General features: G+C 49.7%; 1 protein-coding gene across 1 annotated transcript in view; it reads left to right on the plus strand.

Moving 5' to 3' along the window:
- NUP160 (nucleoporin 160) overlaps nt 1–26960 on the plus strand; it is a 325024-nt gene that overhangs the window by 95875 nt on the left and 202189 nt on the right. The window contains exon 12 of the mRNA XM_069226465.1: nt 12651–12778. Coding sequence (XP_069082566.1) covers nt 12651–12778 — 128 coding nt within the window. The remainder of the gene's footprint in view (nt 1–12650; nt 12779–26960) is intronic.

A 26960-nucleotide genomic window follows, 5' to 3' on the forward strand; every position in this document is an offset into this window, starting at 1 on the left:
GTCTACTCACTATTTCCTAATTCCAAAGGAGGACAAAACGTTAAGACCTATATTAGACCTCAGAACAGTGAATCTCTTCATCAAGTCAGATCCCTTTCACATGGTAACACTTCAAGACGTGGTTCCCTTACTAAAAAAGGACTACATGACAACCTTGTATCTCAAGGATGCCTACTTCTACATACCCATCCATCCTTCCCACAGAAAATACTTAAGGTTTGTAATACACGGCGTACACTATCAATTCAAAGTGTTACCGTTTGGGATAACAGCCACAAGGGTATTCACAAAATGCCTAGCAGTAGTAGCTGCTCACATAAGGAGACAGCACATGCACGTATTCCCATACTTAAATGACTGGCTAATAAAAACCAAAACTCAACAACAGTGTCTTCTTCACAAGCAATAGGTTATAGAAACTCTGCACAAACTAGGGTTTCCGATAAATTACCAGAAATCACATCTGCAGCCGTCCCAAATACAACAATACTTGGGAGCAACACTCAACACACAAAAAGCGATTGCCACTCCAAGTCCACAGAGGGTCCATGTAGGAAGTTGGCTCTGTATGCACTATTTCAAAGTAAGGAACAGTATGCACAGAGTCCAAGGGTTCCCCTTAGAGGTAAGATAGTGGCAAAAAGAGATAATACTAATGCTCTATTTTGTGGTAGTGTGGTCGAGCAGTAGGCTTATCAAAGGAGTAGTGTTAAGCATTTGTTGTACATATACATAGACAATAAATGAGGTACACACACTCAGAGACAAATCCAGTCAATAGGTTTTGTATAGAAAAATATCTTTTCTTAGTTTATTTTAAGAACCACAGGTTCAAATTCTACATGTAATATCTCATTTGAAAGGTATTGCAGGTAAGTACTTTAGGAACTTTGAATAATCACAGTAGCATATATACTTTTTACATAAAGCACAATAAGCTGTTTTAAAAGTGGACACTTAGTGCAATTTTCACAGTTCCTTATTTTTAGCAGGTAAGTAAATCACTTACAGGTCACAGTTTTGGGTCCAAGGTAGCCCACCGTTGGGGGTTCAGAGCAACCCCAAAGTTACCACACCAGCAGCTCAGGGCCGGTCAGGTGCAGAGGTCAAAGAGGTGCCCAAAACACATAGGCTTCAATGGAGAGAAGGGGGTGCCCCGGTTCCAGTCTGCCAGCAGGTAAGTACCCGCGTCTTCGGAGGGCAGACCAGGGGGGTTTTGTAGGGCACCGGGGGGGACACAAGTCAGCACAAAAAGTACACCCTCAGCAGCGCGGGGGCGGCCGGGTGCAGTGTGCAAACACGCGTCGGGTTTTCAATGATGTTCAATGAGAGACCAAGGGATCTCTTCTGCGGTGCAGGCAGGCAAGGGGGAGGCTCCTCGGGGTAGCCACCACCTGGGCACGGGAGAGGGCCTCCTGGGGGTCACTCCTGCACAGAAGTTCCGTTCCTTCAGGTGCTGGGGGCTGCGGGTGCAGGGTCTTTTCCAGCCGTCGGGACTTTAGGTTCAGGCAGTCGCGGTCAGGGGGAGCCTCGGGATTCCCTCTGCAGGCGTCGCTGTGGGGGCTCTGGGGGGACAACTTTGGTGACTCACGGGCTCGGAGTCGCCGGAGAGTCCTCCCTGAGGTGTTGGTTCTCCACCAGTCGAGTCGGGTCGCCGGGTGCAGTGTTGCAAGTCTCACGCTTCTTGCGGGGATTTGCAGGGGGTCTTTAAATCTGCTCCTTTGAAACAAAGTTGCAGTTCTTTTGGAGCAGTGCCGCTGTCCTCGGGAGTTTCTTGTCTTTCTTGAAGCAGGGCAGTCCTCTGAGGATTCAGAGGTCGCTGGTCCTTTGGAAAGCGTCGCTGGAGCAGGTTTCTTTGGAAGGCAGGAGACAGGCCGGTAGGACTGGGGCCAAAGCAGTTGGTGTCTTCTTTCTTCTTCTGCAGGGGTTTTTCATCTCAGCAGTCCTCTTCTTCTTGTAGTTTCAGGAATCTAAATTCTTAGGTTCAGGGAAGCCCTTAAATACTGAATTTAAGGGCGTGTTTAGGTCTGGGGGGTAGTAGCCAATGGCTACTAGCCCTGAGGGTGGGTACACCCTCTTTGTGCCTCCTCCCAAGGGGAGGGGGTCACATCCCTAATCCTATTGGGGGAATCCTCCATCTGCAAGATGGAGGATTTCTAAAAGTTAGTCACTTCAGCTCAGGACACCTTAGGGGCTGTCCTGACTGGCCAGTGACTCCTCCTTGTTATTCTCATTATTTCCTCCGGCCTTGCCGCCAAAAGTGGGGCCGTGGCCGGAGGGGGCGGGCAACTCCACTAGCTGGAGTGCCCTGCGGTGCTGGAACAAAGGGGGTGAGCCTTTGAGGCCCACCGCCAGGTGTTACAGCTCCTGCCTGGGGAGGTGTTAGCATCTCCACCCAGTGCAGGCTTTGTTACTGGCCTCCGAGTGACAAAGGCACTCTCCCCATGGGGCCAGCAACATGTCTCGGTTGTGTCAGGCTGCTGGAACCAGTCAGCCTACACAGATAGTCGGTTAAGGTTTCAGGGGGCACCTCTAAGGTGACCTCTGGGGTGTATTTTACAATAAAATGTACACTGGCATCAGTGTACATTTATTGTGCTGAGAAGTTTGATACCAAACTTCCCAGTTTTCAGTGTAGCCATTATGGTGCTGTGGAGTTCGTGTAAAACAGACTCCCAGACCATATACTCTTATGGCTACCCTGCACTTACAATGTCTAAGGTTTTGCTTAGACACTGTAGGGGCACAGTGCTCATGCACTGGTGCCCTCACCTATGGTATAGTGCACCCTGCCTTAGGGCTGTAAGGCCTGCTAGAGGGGTGACTTATCTATACCTGCATAGGCAGTGAGGAGCTGGCATGGCACCCTGAGGAGAGTGCCATGTCGACTTACTCGTTTTGTTCTCACCAGCACACACAAGCTGGCAAGCAGTGTGTCTGTGCTGAGTGAGGGGTCTCTAGGGTGGCATAAGTTATGCTGCAGCCCTTAGAGACCTTCCTTGGCATCAGGGCCCTTGGTATCAGGGGTACCATTTACCAGGGACTTATCTGGATGCCAGGGTGTGCCAATTGTGGATACAAAAGTACAGGTTAGGGAAAGAACACTGGTGCTGGGGCCTGGTTAGCAGGCCTCGGTACACTTTCAATTCAAAACATAGCATCAGCAAAGGCAAAAAGTCAGGGGGTAACCATGCCAAGGAGGCATTTCCTTACAGTCCAAGCGTTCCAAAATATAACATCAAGCATACAGCCAAACCAACACTACCCAGTAAGGTTTGTAATGAAACTTCTAGGCATGATGTCTTCATGCATATCCATAGTCCCAATCGCGAGATTACACATGCGGCCCTTACAACAGTGCCTAGCAAAACAATGGACACAAGCACAGGGTCAACTCCAAGATCTAGTGTTGATAGACCGCCAGACACACTTCTCGCTTCAATGGTGGAATCCTATAAATTTTAAACCAAGGGCGGCCATTCCAAGACCCAGTGCCTCAAGACGTGATCACAACAGATGCTTCCATGGTGGGGTGGGGAGCACACCTCAACCAGCACAGTATACAGGGACAATGGGACGTTCAACAAAAACAACTCCACATAAATCATTTAGAGCTGTTAGCGGTGTTTCTAGCATTAAAAGCATTTCAACCACTAATAGCCCACAAACACATTCTTGTCAAAACCGACAACATGACAACGATGTATTATCTCAACAAACAAGGGGGGGACACACTCGTCACAAAAAATATGGCATTGGGCGATTCACATTCGCCTAATAGCACAATACATCCCAGGCATTCAAAACCAGTTAGCCGACAATCTCAGTTGAGATCACCAGCAAACTCACGAATGGGAAATTCCTCCCCAGATCCTACAGGATCACTTCCTTCGCTGGGGAACACCAAACAGACCTATTCACAACAAAAGAAAACGCAAAATGCCAAAACTTCGCGTCCAGGTACCAACACCCTCAATCCAAGGGCAATGCACTATGGATGAGCTGGTCAGGGATATTTGCTTACGCTATTCCCCCTCTCCCACTCATTCCTTATTTGGTCAACAAACTAAGTCCAGACAAACTCAAACTAATACTCATAGCACCAACCTGGGCTCTCCAACTGTGGTACACAACACTGTTGGACTTATCAGTAGTACCTCACGTCAAATTACCAAATAGGCCAGATCTGTTAACGCAACACAAACAGATCAGACACCCGAATCCGGCATCGCTCAATCTAGCAATCTGGCTCCTGAAGTCTTAGAATTTGGACACTTAGACCTTACACAAGAATGTATGGAGGCCATTAAACAAGCTAGAAAACCTACAACAAGACATTGTTACGCAAAAAAATGGAAAAGATTTGTTTATTACTGCCACAATAATGAGATTCAACCACTACCCCCCCCCCCCCGCTCCAGCGCCTTGAGACCCTCACGGGTGAGTAGCGCGCTCTATAAATGCCTTGATTGATTGACTTACAAAAGTCTAAGCTAGCATTATCTTCAATTAGAATACATCTCACAGCAATATCTGCCTGTCTGCAGATTACACATTCAACATCGCTTTTTAGAATCCCACTCATCAAAGCATTTATGGAGGGTCTAAAGAGAATCATACCCCCGAGAACACCACCAGTACCTTCGTGGACCTCAATATTGTATTAACATGACTCATGAGACCACCATTTGAACCCCTGCACTCTTGTGAGATGCAATACTTAACTTGGAAAGTAGCCTTCCTAATAGCTATCACATGACTTAGAAGAGTAAGTGAGATACAAGCATTTACTATACAAGAACCCTTTATACAAATACATAAAGTGGTTCTCTGTACAAATCTCAAGTTCCTACCAAAGGTCATATCGCCATTGTACTTAAACCAAACAGTGGAACTCCCGGTCTTCTTTCCACAACCAGACTCAGTAGCCGAAAGAGCCTTTCATACATTAGACATAAAAAGAGCACTAATGTATTACATTGACAGAACAAAACAATTTTGTAAAACAAAACAATTGTTCGTAGCTTTCAAAAACCTCATGCAGGTAATTCTATATCCAAACAAGGCATTGCCAGATGGATAGTGAAATGTATTCAAACTTGCTATATTAAAGCAAAAGGAGATCTACCTATTACACCGAGAGCGCATTCCACTAGGAAAAAAGGCGCCACAATGGCCTTTCTGGGGAATATACCTATGACAGAAATTTGTAAGGCAGCCACCTGGTCTAAGCCTCATACGTTCACTAAGCATTACTGTGTAGATGTGTTAGCAACACAACAAGCCACAGTAGGACAGGCTGTATTAAGAACATTATTTCAGACAACTTCAACTCCTACAGGCTAAACCACCGCTTTTTGTGGAGATTACTGCTTATTAGTCTATGCACAGCATGTGTATCTGCAGCTATACATGCCATCGAACGGAAAATGTCACTTACCCAGTGTACATCTGTTCGTGACATGAGATGCTGCAGATTCACATGCGCCCTCCCACCTCCCCGGGAGCCTGTAGCCGTTATAAGTTGAATGAAAATTGTAAATTTCTAAATATTCTTTTGATACACATTAAGTACATACATACCTACTCCATTGCATGGGCACATCTAGTATACTCACAACTCCTACTTCACCATCTGCGTCGAAAACAATCTAAGATGGAGTCGACGCCCATGCGCAATGGAGCCGAAAGGGAGGAGTCACTCGGTCTCGTGACTCGAAAAGACTTCTTTGAAGAAAAACAACTTGTAACACTCCGAGCCCAACACTAGATGGCAGGATAATGCACAGCATGTGAATCTGCAGCGTCTCATGATATATATGTTCGATGGCATGTGTAGCTGCAGATACACATACTGTGCATATCCCACCATCTAGTGTTGGGCTCGGAGTTTTACAAGTTGTTTTTCTTCGAAGAAGTCTTTCGAGTCACGAGATCGAGGGACTCCTCCCCTTTCGGCTCCATAATATATACACACACACACACACTGATAAGAGGCATAAAAAGGTTAGAAAACAGTGTAAAATAGCAATAAGCAATAGTGACCCTAGGGGGAGCGCAAACCATATACTAAAAGTGGAATGCGAACACAGGGTGTAGGAAGTTGGCTCTGTATGCACTATTTCAAAGTAAGGAATAGTATGCACAGAGTCCAAGTGTTCCCCTTAGAGGTAAGATAGTGGCAAAAAGAGAATTCTAATGCTCTATTTTGTGATAGTGTGGTCGAGCAGTAGGCTTATCAAAGGAGTAGTGTTAAGCATTTGTTGTACATACACAAGCAATAAATGAGGAACACACACTCAGAGACAATTCCAGGCCAATATGTTTTTGTATAGAAAAATATATTTTCTTATTTTATTTTAAGAACCACAGGTTCAAATTCTACATGTAATACTTTGCATGAAAGGTATTGCAGGTAGGTACTTTAGGAACTTTGAATTAGCAAAATAGCATATACAGTTTTCATATAAATGACATATAGCTATTTTAAAACTAGACAGTGCAATTGTCAACAGTTCCTGGGGTGAGTAAGAGTTAGTTAGTTTTCGCAGGTAAGTAAACCACCTACAGGGTTCAGTTTTGGGTCCAAGGTAGCCCACTGTTGGGGGTTCAGAGCAACCCCAAAGCTACCACACCAGCAGCTCAGGGCTGGTCAGGTGCAGAGGTCAAAGTGGTGCCCAAAACGCATAGGCTTCAACAGAGAAGGGGGTGCCCCGGTTCCAGTCTGCCAGCAGGTAAGTACCCGCGTCTTCGGAGGGCAGACCAGGGGGGCTTTGTAGGGCACCGGGGGGACACAAGTCCACACAGAAAGTACACCCTCAGCGGCACGGGGGCGGCCGGGTGCAAACAAGTGTCGGGTTTGTAATAGAAAGCAATGGGAGACCAAGGGGTCTCTTCAGCGATGCAGGCAAGGGGGGGGGGGGCTCCTCGGGGTAGCCACCAGCTGGGCAAGGGAGAGGGCCTCCTGGGGGTCACTCCTGCACTGGAGTTCCGATCTTTCAGGTCCTGGGGGCTGCGGGTGCAGAGTCTTTACCAGGCGTCGGGATCTGGGAAGCAGGCAGTCGCGGTCAGGGGGAGCCTCGGGATTCCCTCTGCAGGCGTCACTGTGGGGCCACAGGGGGGGCAACTCTGGCTACTCACGGTCTCATAGTCGTCGGGGAGTCCTCCCTGAAGTGTTGTTTCTCCACAAGTCGAGCCGGGGGCGTCGGGTGCAGAGTAGCAAGTCTCACGCTTCCGGCGGGAAACGCAGTTGTCTTGAAGTTGCTCCTTTGTAACAAAGTTGCAGTCTTTGGTGAACAGGGCCGCTGTTCTCGGGAGTTTCTTGGTCCTTCTAGATGCAGGGCAGTCCTCTGAGGCTTCAGAGGTCGCTGGTCCCCGGGGAGAGCGTCGCTGGAGCAGTGTCTTTAGAAGTGGGGAGACAGTTGCAGGAATCTGAGTTCCTAGGTTCTGGGGAGCCCTTAAATACTAAATTTAAGGGCGTGTTTTGGTCAGGGGGGGTTAGTAGCCAATGGCTACTAACCCTGAGGGTGGCTACACCCTCTTTGTGCCTCCTCCCAAGGGGAGGGGGGCACATTCCTATCCCTATTGGGGGAATCCTCCATCTGCAAGATGGAGGATTTCTAAAAGTCAGTCACCTCAGCTCAGGACACCTTAGGGGCTGTCCTGACTGGCCAGTGACTCCTCCTTGTTTTTCTCATTATCTCTCCTGGACTTGCCGCCAAAAGTGGGGGCTGTGTCCAGGGGGCGGACATCTCCACTAGCTGGAGTGCCCTGGGGCATTGTAACACGAAGCCTGAGCCTTTGAAGCTCACTGCTAGGTGTTACAGTTCCTGCAGGGGGGAGGTGTGAAGCACCTCCACCCAGAGCAGGCTTTTGTTTCTGTCCTCAGAGAGCACAAAGGCCCTCACCATATGGGGTCAGAAACTCGTCTCTCAGCAGCAGGCTGGCCGAGACCAGTCAGTCCTGCACTGAACAATTGGGTAAAATACAGGGGGCATCTCTAAGATGCCATCTGTGTACATTTTTCAATAAATCCAACACTGGCATCAGCGTGGGTTTATTATTCTGAGAAGTTTGATACCAAACTTCCCAGTATTCAGGGTAGCCATTATGGAGCTGTGGAGTTCGTGCATGACAGACTCCCAGACCATATACTCTTATGGCTACCCTGCACTTACAATGTCTAAGGTTATGCTTAGACACTGTAGGGGCATAGTGCTCATGCACCTATGCCCTCACCTGTGGTATAGTGCACCCTGCCTTAGGGCTGTAAGGCCTGTTAGAGGGTTGACTTACCTATGCCACAGGCAGTGTGAGGTTGGCATGGCACCCTGAGGGGAGTGCCATGTCGACTTAGTCATTTTCTCCCCACCAGCACACACAAGCTGGCAAGCAGTGTGTCTGTGCTGAGTGAGGGGTCCCTAGGGTGGCATAAGACATGCTGCAGCCCTTAGAGACCTACCCTGGCATCAGGGCCCTTGGTACCAGGGGTACCAGTTACAAGGGACTTACCTAGGTGCCAGGGTTGTGCCAATTGTGGAAAGAATGGTACATTTTAGGTGAAAACACTGGTGCTGGGGCCTGGTTAGCAGGGTCCCATCGCACTTCTCAGTCAAGTCAGTATCAGGCAAAAAGTGGGGGGTAACTGCAACAGGGAGCCATTTCTCTACTCAGGGCCCCCCACCTAGGTAAGTAAATCGTGTAGAGGGGAGCTGGGAGTACTAGGAAACCACACAGGTAAGCTATACAGTACCAAACCGGAATGCAGGAGTAAAACACCAAGGGGACCACTCTGGACCACCACCCTTGATGCAGGATCCACGCCACTCAGGATGAGGGGAGACCCACACAGCCGGTCGTCGTTGCAGCCAGGCAATTGCGGATGCAGGGTAGAGATGCCTTAACCCTAAGGGAGATTCCTTTTTGTTGTGCAGGCTGAAAATTTGCAGTCTTCTGAGGCTGCACGACTGGGAAAATGTTGCAAAGCTGGCAGGAGCCAGAAAAACAACGTTGCAGAAGAGTCTTCCTCCAAGTTAGCAGCGATGTCTGTTCCTTGAGGGTCCAGACAGAGTTCCAGTAGCCTGAAGTCGAAGTGGAGGTTGCAGAGGAATCCTGCTGGAGTCTTGCAAGCTGAATCGCAGGACCCACCTCAGAGGAAGACCCTATATAGCCCAAAGAGGGAGCTTGGTCACCTAATCAAGTAACTACCTGTCAAAGGGTGCCTCTGACGTCACCTGCCTCGCCTGGCCACTCAGATGCTCCCAGAGTTCCCTGATAACCTTGGAACTAAAAAGGCGGAATCCAGGGACCCTCTGGGGGAGCTCTGGGCACCCCCCTTGGGGTGGTGATGGACAGGGGAGTGGTCACTCCCCTTTCCATTGTCCAGTTTCACACCAGATCAGGGACTGGGGGTCCCTGAATCAGTGTGGACTGGTTTATGCATGGAGCAAAACCAGTGGCTTAGAGAGGCTTCACCTCCCAAGCCAGTCACATCAATTTCCAAAGGGAAAGTGTGTTACCTCTCTCTCCCAAAGGAAATCCTCTGTTCTGCCTTCCTGGGCTTGATCAGATCAAGCAGCAGGAGGGCAGAAACCCGTCTGAGGGGTGGCAGCAGCTAGGCTGACCAGCAGACCCTGTAAGAATTGTGGTAGCAATGCCAGGGGTCCTTTAAGGAGCCCCCAGAGTGCATGCAATCATACTTGCAACAGTATTGGGGTATGAATCTGACATGTTTGATACCAAACATGCCCAGGTTCAGAGTTACCATTATGTAGCTGGACATAAGTAGTGACCTACGTCCAGGGGACACATAAAATGGCGCCCCCACTCACGAAGTCCAGTAAAATGGAGCTGGAGTTCCTGGAGGCACCTCTGCTAGTGCAGTGGTTCCCTCACACACAGGTACCTGCACCCTGCCCTCTGGGCTGACAAGGCCTACCATAGGGGTGACTTATAGCGACCTGGTGCAGTGACATGTAGTGAAAACGTGTGCATGCACCTGGTTCACGCAGACTACAACGGCCGGCCTGCAGAACCCTTTGCATGAGCTCCCTTTGGTGGCAGAATAACTGCTGCAGCCCGAAGGGATCCCCTGCAACCCCAATGCCTTGGGTACCTAGGTACCACATATTAGGGACTTACATGGGGGGACCAGTATACCAATTGTGGGAATAAAAAGTTACCAGTAAACAAATTTAGAGGAGAGCGCATAATCACTGGCTCCCTGGTTAGCAGGATCTCAGTGAACACAGTCAAACATTCTGACAAACAGTTCAAAGGGGTGGGGGGTTAACAAGCTAGAAAGAGGCTACTTTCCTACAAAGGCCAACAGAAGTTGATGGAGACACCCCGAGTGACCCACAGGCGCTGGACACGGAGTCACAAGGAGACCTTACCAGCCCAGCAAAACAGAAGTCCCATGTGGCAGGAGTTGCAGGACAAGATCTTCAGTTTGCAAAGTGGTGGGGACCGGAGCTTCTTGGAGCCTTAAGCTCTCCCGGAGGAATAGTCAACAAGCCTTGGCAAGGGCAGTAGTCGCTGTGTCAGTCCAGTGGCAGGAGCAAGGGCCTATAGTCTCCCAACTTGGATAGAAGACAAGCAGGACCCAGAGGAGGCCACAGACTCCACCTGTGAAGCAGGATCTTTGGATGTCAAGGGACAGCAGACCGCACCAGCCGGTCTATGCCTCGAGGTACCTGCGGTTACAGTGGAGTGACTCCTTCACTCCAAGGGAGATTCCTGCTTGCTTCCTGGTGCAAACTGAGTCCTTGTGACCCGGTGGATGCCGAGCCTTGGATGCTGCAGAATTCTTGCAGGATCCAGTGAAACAATGTTGCAGTGGGAGCCTTCCCGCCAGAAGCAGACCTGTTTGGTTCCAGGTGAAGACCAGCAGCGGTTCCAGAGGCCAGGGGCAGAAGATGTCTCGCAGAGTTCCTTGTTGAGACTTGCTCGATGAATCTTAGGACCCACCCACAAGGGAGCCCTTAAGTAATCCTAATGGGGGGAGAGGTTGGTCACTCTCTGCAGTGACCCACCTATCAGAGGTTGTCAGGGGCATCTCCTACCTAGCCTAACCCACCAGATGCTCCCAGGGGCCTCTGCACGTTTTATTTTCAGGATGACAGAAGCAAGTGGCCACCTGGCAGAGCTCTGGGCACCTCGGTAGGGGAGGGTCTAGACAGGGATGGTCACTCCCCTGTCCTTTGTGTAGGTTCACTTCGAGTGGGAACTGGGGGCTCCTGAGCGGGTGCAAATGCAATTATGCAAGGAGGGCACCAAATGTGCTCTTCAAAGCAGTCCGGTGGCTCTCGGAGGCCACACCACCCACCCGAGCCCTTAGACACCTAATACACAGGGAGATGTGGTCACACCTCTCCCGTGCAGGAAATCCTTTGTTCTGCTTCTCTGGCCTGAACGTGGCTCATCAGCAGGAGGGAAGAACAGGGCCTGGGGTCAGCGGCAGCGTGGGCTGGCAGAACTGGACCTAGAGAACCCCCAGAGTACATGGCATCGTGCATCCAACACTGGAATCGGTGTAGTTGCATGATTCCTTCATATCGGATACCAAACATGCCTAGGTTCAGAGTAGCTATTGTGTAGTTGACCGCTCGTGTTGACCAGTGTCCACCAAATACCTTAAGATGGTTCCCCTCACTTAACCGTCCAGGAATTGGCCTGGGATCTATAGGGGTACCTGCTCTTGCAGGGGTACCCTCACACTTGAGGACATGCACCCTACCCTTGGGCCGAATGGCCTACCAGACTTATAGGGTGGAAGTGCAGTGGTTAAGTTTGGCAGTGAGAGGGTGCACGCACCCTCTCACGCTGCTGCCATGGCAGGCCTGCAGGCACAGTTTGCGTAGGTGGCGTAATACATGCTGCAGCCCATAGGGGACCCATGGTGCAGCCATGCCCTGGGTACCATATACAAGGGACTTACAGGGGTGCACCAGCATGCAAATGTGGGTGTGAAAAGTAACCACTACATTTGGGGGAGGGAGCACAGTCACTGGGTACCTGGTTAGCAGGATCCCAGTGAACTACAGTCCAAGCACACTTACATCAGGCAAAAAGTGGGGGTAAGTGTGCGAGAAATACAGCACTTTCCTGCCGTTCCTCCTGTCTTGACCAGTCGATGCTTTATCCAGTACTTTGAGAAAGGGTGAGAGATGTACTTCCAGGTCCGGCATTAAATGGCATAGTGCAACCTGGTAATCGATGGAAGAGAACAGATGGGGTAGAATTAACAGTAACTTCACCCTTTGTATTTCAAAGTCTTAATGTTCTACTATTTATCCTTATAGTTATGAAATCAGACCTATCCCTGATAGTTCTAGTACTAAGAGGATGGTTAACTTTGACGAGCCTCTGTTGCAGGGCAAATTGACCCTATATACTTCCAATGACACCATCCTCAAGTATGCTACTCAAGTAATTTTAAGGTTCAAAAGTAAATTGTCAACATGTGGTTGGTGGCTCCTGGCAAATTCGCCAGGAAAGTTAAGTTTATCTTTACTGCTTTGGTTAGAATTACAGATTTTCTTTTCAGGATGCTAATGCATGTAGTTGGAGATGAGGTTTCAAATGAGTACATGAGCTGGATTTTCACTGGTGCCTGCATCATTACTTTCTTGTTTTCTTGGTTCGTGCAGGGATAACATCATGCAAGATCTACACAACAAATTACAGGACGTCAAGAACCCAACCCAGGCCATTGGAGTGTTGCTTCGGGAAATGGATTATCAGACTGATGTGGAGTTGGAGAAGACATTTGACCCAGGTACTGAGCTATGGTGAGACGACATTAGCTCTTGAGCCGATAATACACCCTGGTACTGAGCTATGGTGGGCTGACAGACCCAGGTACAGAGCTATGGTGAGCAACCATTAGACCCAGGTACTGAGCGATGGTGAGCTGACATTAGGCCCAGGTACTGAGCGATGGTGAGCTGACATTAGGCCCAGGTGTTTATCTAGGGTGTGCCGACATTAGCTCCTGGGCCAAGATTAGCTCCTTAGCCAACATTAGACCCTGGCTCTGAACTATAGTGAGGCAACATTAGACCCAGGTAGTGAGCTATGGTGAGCCGACATTAGACCTAAGTCCTGAGCTATGGTTAGCCTACATTAGACCTAGCTATTAAGCTATGGTGAGCCGACACTAGCCCCAGGTACTGAGCTGTGATGAGCCGACACTAGCCCCAGGTACTGAGCTGTGATGAGCTGACACTAGCCCCAGTTACTGAGCTGTGATGAGCCGACATTAGTCCGAGGTACTGAGCTGTGGTGAGCCGACACTAGCCCCAGGTACTGAGCTGTGGTGAGCCGACACTAGCCCCAGGTACTGAGCTGTGGTGAGCCGACACTAGCCCCAGGTACTGAGCTGTGATGAGCCGACACTAGCCCCAGGTACTGAGCTGTGATGAGCCGACACTAGCCCCAGGTACTGAGCTGTGGTGAGCCGACACTAGCCCCAGGTACTGAGCTGTGGTGAGCCGACACTAGCCCCAGGTACTGAGCTGTGGTGAGCCGACACTAGCCCCAGGTACTGAGCTGTGGTGAGCCGACACTAGCCCCAGGTACTGAGCTGTGGTGAGCCGACACTAGCCCCAGGTACTGAGCTGTGGTGAGCCGACACTAGCCCCAAGTAATGAGCTGTGGTGAGCCGACACTAGCCCCAAGTAATGAGCTGTGGTGAGCCGACACTAGCACCAAGTAATGAGCTGTGGTGAGCCGACACTAGCACCAAGTAATGAGCTGTGGTGAGCCGACACTAGCCCCAGGTACTGAGCTGTGGTGAGCCGACACTAGCCCCAGGTACTGAGCTGTGGTGAGCCGACACTAGCCCCAGGTACTGAGCTGTGGTGAGCCGACACTAGCCCCAGGTACTGAGCTGTGGTGAGCCGACACTAGCCCCAGGTACTGAGCTGTGGTGAGCCGACACTAGCCCCAGGTACTGAGCTGTGTTGAGCCGACACTAGCCCCAGGTACTGAGCTGTGGTGAGCCGACACTAGCCCCAGGTACTGAGCTGTGGTGAGCCGACACTAGCCCCAGGTACTGAGCTGTGGTGAGCCGACACTAGCACCAAGTAATGAGCTGTGGTGAGCCGACACTAGCCCCAAGTAATGAGCTGTGGTGAGCCGACACTAGCCCCAAGTAATGAGCTGTGGTGAGCCGACACTAGCACCAAGTAATGAGCTGTGGTGAGCCGACACTAGCACCAAGTAATGAGCTGTGGTGAGCCGACACTAGCACCAAGTAATGAGCTGTGGTGAGCTGGCATTAGCCACAGGTACTGAGCTGTGGTGAGCCGACATTTGACAATTTTGTTGTCTGCTTTATCCTTCTGAACAGTGCAAGCTTTAACTCCTACCAAAGTTGACATATTAGAATAATGGATTTAATTAGAAATGCATCTCTGCTGGTCTGGAACATTTAGAAAAGTTACGTTGGTTGCCTGTCCCACTCAAGTTTCAAATTGAATCATATGAAGTTTCTTCTGAGAGCCGTATACAAATCTGAGTGAAGGATTTGTGTCTGATATTTGTAAAGTGCTTCAGCATTACCCAGTGCATCATTTTGCTGAGAAATAAAAAACAAATTTACTTGTGTTGTCAGAAATTGATGGACATAACCAACCCTCCGCGTGCTAGCAAAACAAGGGTCTCCGCGCCTTCGCTGAAGGGCAGGTGATTCTCTTTTCTGTGGCTTCGGCTGCAGTTGTTGCACAGCTTGGAGCAGAGAAATCAGACTGTACCTGTGGGTGCGTTTTCACTGGTGAGCTGGGAGGTGCAGATGTGAAAGAGTAAGAGGCACATGGGAGGTGTGCTCCAAGGAAGGGAAAACTGTAGTACCCTGACGTGAGCCGTGGGAGGATGCAAGCCATCCAGTCAAGAGGCTGGTAAAGAAGCTGTGCTCCTGGAGGGTGACAAATGCAAGACGATGAATGAAGGCATCCTGTCATAAGTAAGCAAATGAGCCTGACGAGCGCCAAACACTGAGCAGCGGGCTAACCCAGAGCGATCTGCCAGCACTCGTATTCTGCATCTTTCACGATACACAGCCAAAGGTTCGTAGACGAGACCTAAAAAGAGCCCAGTTGGAAGGAATAGTTCCTTCTACATAAAGATGCTCTTGTGATTTATCTGTGGTCTCTCTAAAGTGCTGTTTGCAATAACGAATGCTATTACTACCTTCTGAAAATTATTATATACATTTATCTTTACCACAAAACCTGAAGTAAAAGTAATGACTCGGGAGCTGCACTTTTTTTTTTTTTTAAATAAAGAACAAAACAAAAATATGTCTGTAGAAAACAGTGACTCTTTATTACACTTATCCTATGTCTGCGCTTTTCCAAATGGCCCTGAGGATGCAGCAGTAGACTTGTTTTCAAGCACAGTGTGGTTGCGCACGCCAGGGCCCGCATAGAACATCTTGAAATGCACATTTGAACCTGGCTCCCACTCTGCTCTGAGCAGTGTAGATAGTTACAGATAGGAGTTTACCAACACAATCGCAGAACCATGGTTGAACTGTTTCTTTTTCACCAACTTTGTAATGCTGGTTACCATGCTCCGTCTCGTGTTCTTGTGCAAGAATAAGACAGTTGCAGTAAATGTTCTAACACATTTTCACATCTTAGTTGTGTCTAATCTTGGATACTCTGAGTGACAAGAAAAGGGTAGATCTGTTTCCACGAATTCCTTGGGAATCTGAGGAGTCATGTTCAAATAAACCCATCTTGTACCCTGGTGCGTTTTAGGGTTTCAGATGGGGCACGGTGAACTAGCTAGGAATAGTGTCCACATTTACTGATGGTATATGGAGACTGAGTCCCTATACTCTGACGTTCATGTTGACCAGATAGTTATACCTGATTTGTAGGAACCGTATAAAACAGTAACAAAACCATACAAGAATAATCTTTAAAAAGAGTTATTAGAAAAATGTGTTTTGTTCAAAAAGTTACGTTTTTGCAACAGATAATGTGTCCATCGGCTGCTGAAAACAAATGTCACACTTATAGAAATTGTAGCTACCATTTCTCTTCAGTAGATGCTCAAATACTCGTGCATTTTCACAATGTTTTCCTGGGGGGGCCTGGCTGCATGCTGAAAGGGGAGAAATTGCTCACCTTGTTCAGAACCAGAGCCACAGGTCCAGTCCCCACTTCTGATTGCTAAATGACACCCTCACTGTCATGCCTAAAACACAGCAGATCGGGACAACCAAGGCTCCAGCACAAGCCCAAGTGTCCACTGGTTGTCCGGTCTAGTTCTTCTCTGTGCATTACTTTCCTTCAAACCTGGTCTACCCGCATTTCCAGTTGCCTTTCTGCTGCCTTTACATTTGACACATTCTAAATAGTGCTCTTCACGCAAGTGCCACTTTCTTAAAGCCATCAAGCTTTTCTTTTTCTTTTTGTCCTGTCTGCTGTCCGAGAACTCTGAAGTCTTACTGTGTGCTGTACGATGCTCACTCCTACTGCACATCTATAAATCTGCTTCCCCAGTAGTGAGCCGTCTACTCAGTCGGACATCAAGGCAAATTGAAGTGACCGGGCAAGTGAGAAGAGACCCCAACGCTCTCAGGGTTTAACATTTCATAGCAACTCTATACCCCCCGTACCCCTCAACCACACACATTGACCTGAGACTTGTGTTTTCCAGATTTACTTTCCCAACAATCAACTAAGTCCCTAGGCCATAAGTTGGTGGAATCAAGACAGACAACCAAGACATGTATTCCATTTTTAACACAGGGTCATCTCACTCTTAAAGCTGAGTCAGTAGTCCCTATAACAAGGTGCTCTCACAGCCTTACCAAAACCGGCTCTTGTCATCCTAACTTTACCAGGATGCACCATCATAGTGTTTCTTACCAAGAGACTTTATCAGGGCATTGCTGAAGAACAGGTGCTGACAGCGTAATCAGACAGTCCTTTGGTGCAGGCTGAAGCAGACACTGTGGTCTGTCCAAGGTGATGTGCAAGTCTGCCTTCCTTCTGCACCAGCCTGATGCAGTTTCTCTGTCTGTATGTCACTGGAGTTCTGTGTCTTCTGTGGAATCAGTGTTTGGTGGTTTGTGAAAGTTAACCAAGCAGGCCTGGCACCAACAACCAGCTTGTCTGTGATGCAGCTCAAGCCTTCTTGCTGCTTTGTGTCTCTGGCCGTCAATGATTTGAGTGCCTCCCTCTTGCTAGGAAAGCACTGCTATATTTAGACTGGTGTTCAAGACAAGGTTACTTTTACCCGGGGACTTCTCAGGCTAGACTCCCCAAGGCAAAAAAAAAAAAAACACACACACTCTCTTCTCTTCACCCACCTTCTCCCCCTCAGCACCCCACCACCTCTGATGTGCCCACACAACACATTTCACAAGATTGTTTCAGCTCCAAGTACTTGCCAGTGGTGCATAGTAATTGTCATTAAGGGCCCTGAATATTCATTAAGGTATCTGTCTGGTATCTGCTAATCCATCACAAGTGAGGCCTGAATTTGCAGAAGCTCCAGTATTGTGCTCTGTTGTAAAAGTCGTGGCTTTGGGCCTGTGGGGATCTGTAAGTCAGATTCAGCAGATGTTGCCTTCCTTCTCTGATACATACTTCCATCTGCTTATTCCTCACCGTTTGAGTATTCCCTGTGAGTCTGACTGGATCCGGACCCTTTTCTGCAGCACCTCTGTGAGCCGGTAGCTGGCGCAGTATGGCTCCTCGCAGATGTTCTGCTTTGGTGCGCAGAACTGCACATTTGTGCCACTCGCACAAGCTGACGATGGTTCTTACCCTCTGTAGGAAAGTACCATCTTGCCTGGGATGTTACCCCCATATTTCACTGTATATATGTTGTTTTAGTTGTATGTGTCACTGGGACCCTGCCAGCCAGGGCCCCTGTGCTCATAAGTGTGCCCTGAATGTGTTACCTGTGTTATGACTAACTGTCTCACTGAGGCTCTGCTAACCAGAACCTCAGTGGTTATGCTCTCTCATTTCTTTCAAATTGTCACTAACAGGCTAGTGACCAATTTTACCAATTTACATTGGCATACTGGAACACCCTTATAATTCCCTAGTATATGGTACTGAGGTACCCAGGGTATTAGGGTTCCAGGAGATCCCTATGGGCTGCAGCATTTCTTTTGCCACCCATAGGGAGCTCTGACAATTCTTACACAGGCCTGCCACTGCAGCCTGAGTGAAATAACGTCCACGTTATTTCACAGCCATTTTACACTGCACTTAAGTAACTTATAAGTCACCTATATGTCTAACCTTTACCTGGTGAAGGTTGGGTGCTAAGTTACTTAGTGTGTGGGCACCCTGGCACTAGCCAAGGTTCCCCCACATTGTTCGGGCCAATTCCCCGGACTTTGTGAGTGCGGGGACACCATTACACGCGTGCACTACATATAGGTCACTACCTATATGTAGCTTCACAATGGTAACTCCGAATATGGCCATGTAACATGTCTAAGATCATGGAATTGCCCCCTCTATGCCATCCTGGCATTGTTGTCACAATCCCATGATCCCACGGGTCTGTAGCACAGACCCGGGTACTGCCAAACTGCCTTTTCAGGGGTTTCACTGCAGCTGCTGCCAACCCCTCAGACAGGTTTCTGCCCTCCTAGGGTCCAGCCAGGCTTGGCCCAGGAAGGCAGAACAAAGGACTTCCTCTGAGAGAGGGTGTTACACCCTCTTCCTTTGGAAAATGGTGTTAAGGCAGGGGAGGAGTAGCCTCCCCCAGCCTCTGGAAATGCTTTCATGGGCACACATGGTGCCCATTTCTGCATAATCCAGTCTACACCGGTTCAGGGACCCCTCAGCCCTGCTCTGGCGCGAAACCGGACAAAGGAAAGGGGAGTGACCACTCCCCTGACCTGCACCTCCCCTGGGAGGTGCCCAGAGCTCCTCCAGTGTGCTCCAGACCTCTGCCATCTTGGAAACAGAGGTGCTGCTGGCACACTGTACTGCTCTGAGTGGCCAGGGCCAGCAGGTGACGTCAGACTCCTTCTGATAGGCTCCTTCATGTGTTGCTAGCCTATCTTCTCTCCTAAGTAGCCAACCCCTCTTTTCTGGTTATTTAGGGTCTCTGCTTTGGGGATTTCCTTAGATAACGAATGCAAGAGCTCATCAGAGTTCCTCTGCATCTCTCTCTTCACCTTCTGCCAAGGAATCGACTGCTGACCGTGCTGGAAGCCTGCAAAACTGCAACAAAGTAGCGAAGACGACTACTGCAACTCTGTAACGCTGATCCTGCCGCCTTCTCGACTGTTTTCCTGGTGGTGCATGCTGTGGGGGTAGTCTGCCTCCTCTCTGCACTAGAAGCTCCGAAGAAATCTCCTGTGGGTCGACGGAATCTTCCTCCTGCTACCTCAGGCACCAAAGAACTGCATCACCGGTCCCCTGGTTCTCCTCTCAGCACGACGAGCGAGGTCCCTTGAATCCAGCAACTCTGTCCAAGTGACTCCCACAGTCCAGTGACTCTTCAGTCCAAGTTTGGTGGAGGTAAGTCCTTGCCTCCCCACGCCAGACTGCATTGCTGGGAACCGCATCTTTTGCAGCTACTCCGGCCTCTGTGCACTTCCGGCGGAAATCCTTTGTGCACAGCCAAGCCTGGGTCCACGGCACTCTAACCTGCATTGCACGACCTCCTGAGTTGTCCTCCGGCGGCGTGGGACTCCTTTGTGCAACTTCGGGTGAGCACCGTTTCACTCCCCTTCGTAGTGCCTGTTCCGGCACTTCTGCGGGTGCTGCCTGCTTCTGAGAGGGCTCCTCGTCCTGCTGGGCACCCCCTCTGTCTCCTGACGCAATTGGCGACATCCTGGTCCCTCCTGGGCCACAGCAGCATCCAAAAACCCTAACTGCACGACTTGCAGCTAGCAAGGCTTGTTTGCGGTCTTTCTTCAGGAAAACACTTCTGCATGACTCTCCACGGCGTAGGACATCCATCCTCCAAAGGGGAAGTTTCTAGCCCTTGTCGTTCCTGCAGAATCCTCATCTTCTACTGTCCAGTAGCAGCTTCTTTGCACCCACAGCTGGCATTTCCTGGGCATCTGCCCACTCTCGACTTGGTCGTGACTTTTGGACTTGGTCCCCTTGTTCCACAGGTACCCTCGTCTGGAAATCCATTGTTGTTGCATTGCTGGTTTTGGTCTTTCCTGCAGAATTCTCCTATCACGACTTCTGTGCTCTTTGGGGAACTTTAGTGCACTTTGCACTCACTTTTCAGGGTCTTGGGGTCGGCTATTTTTCTAACCCTTACTATTTGCTAATAGTCCCAACGACCCTCTACAAGCTCACATAGATTTGGGGTCCATTCGTGGTTCGCATTCCACTTTTGGAGTATATGGTTTGTGTTGCCCCTATCCCTATGTGTCCCCATTGCATCCTATTGTAACTATACATTGTTTGCACTGTTTTCTAATACTATACTGCATATTTTTGGTATTGTGTACATATATCTTGTGTATATTTGCTATCCTCATACTGATGATACTCACTGAGATACTTTTGGCATATTGTCATAAAAATAAAGTACCTTTATTTTTAGTATATCTGTGTATTGTGTTTTCTTATGATATTGTGCATATGACACTAGTGGTACTGTAGGAGCTTCACTCGCCTCCTAGTTCATCCTAAGCTGCTAGACACCCTATACACTAATAAGGGATAACTGGGCCTGGTGCAAGGTGCAAGTACCCCTTGGTACTCACTACAAGCCAGTCCAGCCTCCTACACCCTCCACACCACAGAAGCAGAAGAGCACCTTTTGTCCATTGCAACCAGCGTTCTGTGGCTGTAGGCAACGCCAAAGCCAATAGAACGATGCTGTGAAGCCATGCTGCGACTCTTTGGTACTCTACCGGCTCCCGCTGACAGTCGTTCAGGACCCCAAAGAACCGCAAGAGGATCCACCTGGGGCTCTGCCTACGGCACCAGCAGAATCCGCTACGGGGGCAACAGCTTTGTAGCGGACTCCAGCACCATGACCTGTCGTAGGAAAGTGCCTCTTTTGACATGGTTACCCACCACTTTTTGCCTGATACATCATGTGATTTTGACTGAAAGTGCACTGGATTCCTGGTAAACAGGTCCCCGGTGCCGGAACTCTTTCCCAAAACTGCACATTTTTATCCCAATTGGCAAATCCTTTAGCACCCTCTGTAAGTCCCTAGTAAATGGTACCTGTAGGAAGTTGGCTCTGTATGCACTATTTCGAAATAAGGAATAGTATGCACAGAGTCCAAGGGTTCCCCTTAGAGGTACGATAGTGGCAAAAAGAGAATTCTAATGTTCTATGTTGTGGTAGTGTGGTCGAGCAGTATGCTTATCAAAGGAGTAGTGTTAAGCATTTGTTGTACACATGAAAGCAATAAATGAGGAACACACACTCCGAGACAATTCCAGGCCAATAGGTTTTTGTATAGAAAAATATATTTTCTTAGTTTATTTTAAGAACCACAGGTTCAAGAGTTACATGTAATACTTCAAATCAAAGGTATTACATGTAGGTACTTTAGGAACTTTGAATTAGCAAAATAGCATATACAGTTTTCACATAAATGACATATAGCTATTTGAAAACTAGACACTTGGTGCAATTCTCAACAGTTCCTGGGGGAGGTAAGTAATTGTTAGTTCTTGCAGGTAAGTAAACCACCTACGGGGTTCAAGTTTGGGTCCAAGGTAGCCCACCGTTGGGGGTTCAGAGCAACCCCAAAGTCACCACACCAGCAGCTCAGGGCCGGTCAGGTGCAGAGGTCAAAGTGGTGCCCAAAATGCATAGGCTTCAATGGAGAAGGGGGTGCCTTGGTTCCAGTCTGCCAGCAGGTAAGTACCCGTGTCTTCGGAGGGCAGACCAGGGGGGGTTTGTAGGGAACTGGGGGGGACACAGGTCCACACAAAGTACACCCTCAGCGGCACGGGGGAGGCCGGGTGCAGTGTGCAAACAAGCGTCGGGTTTTCAATAGAAAGCAATGGGAGACCAAGGGGTCTCTTCAGCGATGCGGGGGGGGGCTCCTCGGGGTAGCCACCACCTGGGCAAGGGAGAGGGCCACCTGGGGGGTCGCTCCTGCACTGGAGGTCGGATCCTTCAGGTCCTGGGGGCTGCGGGTGCAGAGTCTTTACCAGGTGTCGGGTCTTTGAAGCAGGCAGTCGCGGTCAGGGGGAGCCTCGGGATTCCCTCTGCAGGCGTCGCTGTGGGGGCTCAGGGGGGGGGGTCAACTCTGGCTACTCATGGTCTCGTAGTCGCCGGAGAGTCCTCCCTGTGGTGTTTGTTCTCCACAAGTCGAGCCGGGGGCGTCGGGTGCAGAGTGCAAAGTCTCACGCTTCCGGCGCGAAACGTGTGTTGTTTCAAAGTTGCTTCTTTGTTGCAAAGTTGCAGTCTTGGGTGAACAGAGACGCTGTCCTCGGGAGTTCTTGGTCCTTCTAGATTCAGGGTAGTCCTCTGAGGCTTCAGAGGTTGCTGGACCCTGGGAACGTGTCGCTGGAATAGTGTCTTTAGAAGTGGGGAGACAGGCCGGTAGAGCTGGGGCCAAAGCAGTTGGTGTCTCCGTATTCTCTGCAGGTTTTTCAGTTCAGCAGTCCTCTTCTTAGTTCCTAGGTTCTGGGGAACCCCTAAATACTGAATTTAGGGGTGTGTTTAGGTCTGGGGGTTAGTAGCCAATGGCTACTAGCCCTGAGGGTGGCTACACCCTCTTTGTGCCTCCTCCCTGAGGGGAGGGGGGGCACTTTCCTATCCCTATTGGGGGAATCCTCCATCTGCAAGATGGAGGATTTCTAAAAGTCAGTCACCTCAGCTCAGGACACCTTAGGGGCTGTCCCGACTGGCCAGTGACGACTCCTTGTTTTTCTCATTATCTCTCCTGGACTTGCTGCCAAAAGTGGGGGCTGTGTCCAGAGGGCGGGCATCTCCACTAGCTGGAGTGCCCTGGGGCATTGTAACACGAAGCCTGAGCCTTTGAGGCTCACTGCTAGGTGTTACAGTTCCTGCAAGGGGGGGAGGTGTGAAGCACCTCCACCCAGAGCAGGCTTTGTTTCTGTCCTCAGCACAAAGGCCCTCACCACATGGGGTCAGAAACTCGTCTCTCAGCAGCAGGCTGGCACAGACCAGTCTGAACAATTGGGTAAAATACAGGGGGTATATCTAAGATGCCCTCTGTGTGCATTTTTTAATAAATCCAACACTGGCATCAGTGTGGGTTTAGTATTCTGAGAAGTTTGATACCAAACTTCCCAGTATTCAGTGTAGCCATTATGGAGCTGTGGAGTTCGTTTTTGACAGACTCCCAGCCCATATACTCTTATGGCTACCCTGCACTTACAATGTCTAAGGTTTTGCTTGGACACTGTAGGGGCATAGTGCTCATGCACATATGCCCTCACCTGTGGTATAGTGCACCCTGCCTTAGGGCTGTAAGGCCTACTAGAGGGGTGACTTAGCTATGCCACAGGCAGTGGGAGGTTGGCATGGCACCCTGAGGGGAGTGCCAAGTCGACTTAGTCATTTTCTCCCCCCAGCACACACAAGCTGGCAAGCAGTGTGTCTGTGCTGAGTGAGGGGTCCCTAGGGTGGCATAAGACATGCTGCAGCCCTTGGAGACCTTCCCTGGCATCAGGGCCCTTGGTACCAGGGGTACCAGTTACAAGGGACTTACCTAGGTGCCAGGGTTGTGCCAATTGTGGAAACAATGGTACATTTTAGGTGAAAGAACACTGGTGCTGGGGCCTGGTTAGCAGGGTCCCAGCACCCTTCTCAGTCAAGTCAGCATCAGTATCAGGCAAAAAGTGGGGGGTAACTGCAACAGAGAGCCATTTCCTTACAGTACCTCTGGTGCCTGGGGTACTAAAGAGGGTCCCTAAGGGCTGCAGCATGAATTGTGCCACCCTAGGGGACCCCTCACCAAGCACATGAGAGGTTGCCATTGCAGGCTGCATGCCTTGGTGCAGACCAAAGTGATAAAACATGGCATACAGGTTGTGTGCTATGTCCCCTGACACTGCATGCATTATGTAAGTCACCTCTCTAGCAGGCCTTTCAGCCCTAAGGCACGGTGCACTATATTACATGTGAGGACATATCTGCATGAGCAGCTATGCCCCTGCTATATCTTTGACTATCAACATAGCGAGTGAGCAGGGAAGCCATTTTAAATGCACGTGCTGGACACTGGTCCCCAGCTACATGAGGGCTTCACTGAAGATAGGGCTGTTAGGTATCAAACACCTCATATTGGTGAACCCACACTGATGCCAGTGTTGGATTTACAAATAAATGCACCCACAGGGCACTTCATAGTTGCCCCCTGAAACATTACCCATCCTTTAGTGTGCTCAGACTGGTTTCTGCCAGCCTGCCACTGAGACATCCTTCTGGACCCCTAGGGTGAGAGCCGCCTTCTCTTAGGAGGTCCAGAACAAAAGCCTTTCCAGGAAGACTGTGTAACACCCCCTTCCACAGGATGACCCGCTCATTAGCCTTCAAGGCAGGAAGCCTCAAAGGGCTGCTGCCTTTGAAATGTGAATTTGGCTCCCCTCGGAGGAGAGGAAGCCACCCCACCTGTCCAGAGCCCATTTGCACCTGGACAGGTGGGAAAATTAGCTAGTCAGGCAGGCGTGCCACCTCCAGGCTAGTACCACCCCTAAGATGGGCTACTGCGCGGTGGACATGACTTCAGAAGTATCCATCTTTGTCATGGCCTACATACGAATTCTTGGACAGGGTTATGCCGAAGTTCAGAATTTAGGGGAACCCCTGGCACCAGAGGAGCAGATCCTGACGACCTAAGAAGACCAAGGACAAAGAGCTGCACAAGCAAAAGAGGAGAAAAGAACCAACCCCTGCCAGCCTGTCTGCATCCCTCGTTGAAATCTGCACCAAAGTCGACTCATCCTGCTGCTGTGACTCCAGAAACCTGGGAGGAATGCCTGCCTTCAATAAAGACTCAAGACCGCCAGTGAACAGCAGACCTGTGCTCCAAAAAGCTCAAAAGAAGGGACTCTGAAGCCTCTTGCACACCCAAGACCTGACTTCTGAAGTCACCACTGCACCTGCCATCTCCGACCTCCGGGGGAAGTGGACCACCAGCGCCAACAAGGTTCCCCACTCCAGAGTCTGACTCCACAGTGGTGTCACCCCTCCTACACTTCCAGGAGTCTCCTCCAGTCGCTGCACACAGGCCCCATCCGCAGCTTTTGTGATGAGAGGATCCCAAGACCAAAAACAACCTCCTGTTGCCTTTGGCCCGCGTCGAAGTGGGCTCTTGGTGTAAACAGTCCCCCAGATCTCCGGAGTTCGAGTCCACTGCGGTTTTACCCCTCCTAGATCCCCTGATAACTACCACAGCCTCTGACCACAGGACCCCTCAACCGCAAGTGCTCCCGGACACAGACAACCAATGCCAAAGGACACCTGCACCTGTCGCCTCTGACCAGGAGAGGACAAAAGGTTCTCCCACGTCCCGTGCACCCCACTTTTGTAACCTACCGGACGGTTGTCTTTGACTGGCCTCCTAGCCAGAGCCTGCAGCCTTTTTCCACAAAGACTGATCTCCTTTTAAATACATTGGGCCCCGACGCTGTACTACACCTCTGCACCTGGCTGCCCTAGTGCTGCCTAGAGGGACATGTTGGTGTGGTCCTGACCCTTGTCCAGTACTAAACTTAACTCATGGAGATTGGTCCTGTAAGTTGTCAAACAGTACCTGATTGGAGAACTTCCCATAGGATAACATTGCACATCTCAGAAATTGCAGTGCGACCACTTTTTAAACTGAAAATAATTCCTATTTAAAAATGTACTTACCCGAATGATTTTCTCTGATGCCTAAACAAATATAAAGATACTTGCTATTTTTATAAATTGGTGTGGATCTCCTTCTTGAGTCGTCTCTCATTTATTGACTGTTGTGTGTATTTGTAGATGTCTTGCACTCATCTGTTAAACCTCTGGCTGCTCGCCCACACTACCGCTAATTTGTGCACTTTGGGATTGCATAGCAAGCCCTGTCCACTAACTGGGGAACCCCTAAACCCTTCACACGGTAATAGCACACTACCTAAAGGGCCAGCTTCCTACACTCATGCCGGACCCTGGAGCCTATACTTTGATCCCAGACAACAAAATAATGTGCTTTCCGAGTCGGCATCACTTTGACCAAGCCTGCATCCTAATCCCCCTTTGACTGCAGCTTTTCGGCACCCATCAGACTCCGATTCTCTGCCCTTGCCCCTGGAATGGGCTCAAAGTCTGCATCCTTTATTTAGAATGGATTCTGGCAATGTTTAAGATGCTGGAGATGTATTTGCCCAGCTAGACACACAGGACTATTGGTATGAGGGCGCCAGTTGTTTGGATACTTCACCAGACACTGGGTTCGTTTTTCCCCTCAGGCCTGCCAAGGAAAAAAGCATCTCATCCAATGGTCATACGAAAAACTGCTGAAGTTCTCAACCACCATTTACCAAGGCTGAGACTACTGTTCTTAAGAAAGGCCTTGCAGGCACCCTGCCCTGTGCTTCAGCAGCACCTTGTTCCAGACCCCCGGTGAACACAGAACAATGCCACCATCCAGCCCCGGGTGGTTCAGCCTCTCTGAATTACTGCTCCATGTCTGAAAGCCTAATCATGCATACCTCAAAAAGCAAGGCCAACCCTAATGCATTCCCTACCCCTCCACCGGACAGGAAATCAAAGTGCCTGGACACCTTTGGGAAACGCATGTTTTCTTCAATACATTTGGCATTATGTTCTTTTAATGCCAGGTGCCTTTTAGGACATTATACTAATGTCCGTGTGGATCTGTGCGCACAACACTTTCCTGGTGTCCGTGATGACTTTCATTCTGTCCTCATGCAGAGCCTTCAGGATGGCTGTGACACAGCTACATTTACCATCTGCTGTGTGATGGGCACCACAGATTGCCTTGACAGGGCTATTGGCACTAGTTTGGCTGTGGG

This window comes from Pleurodeles waltl, chromosome 3_1 (genome assembly GCF_031143425.1).
Source record: "Pleurodeles waltl isolate 20211129_DDA chromosome 3_1, aPleWal1.hap1.20221129, whole genome shotgun sequence".
Classification (NCBI taxonomy): Eukaryota; Metazoa; Chordata; class Amphibia; order Caudata; family Salamandridae; genus Pleurodeles; species Pleurodeles waltl.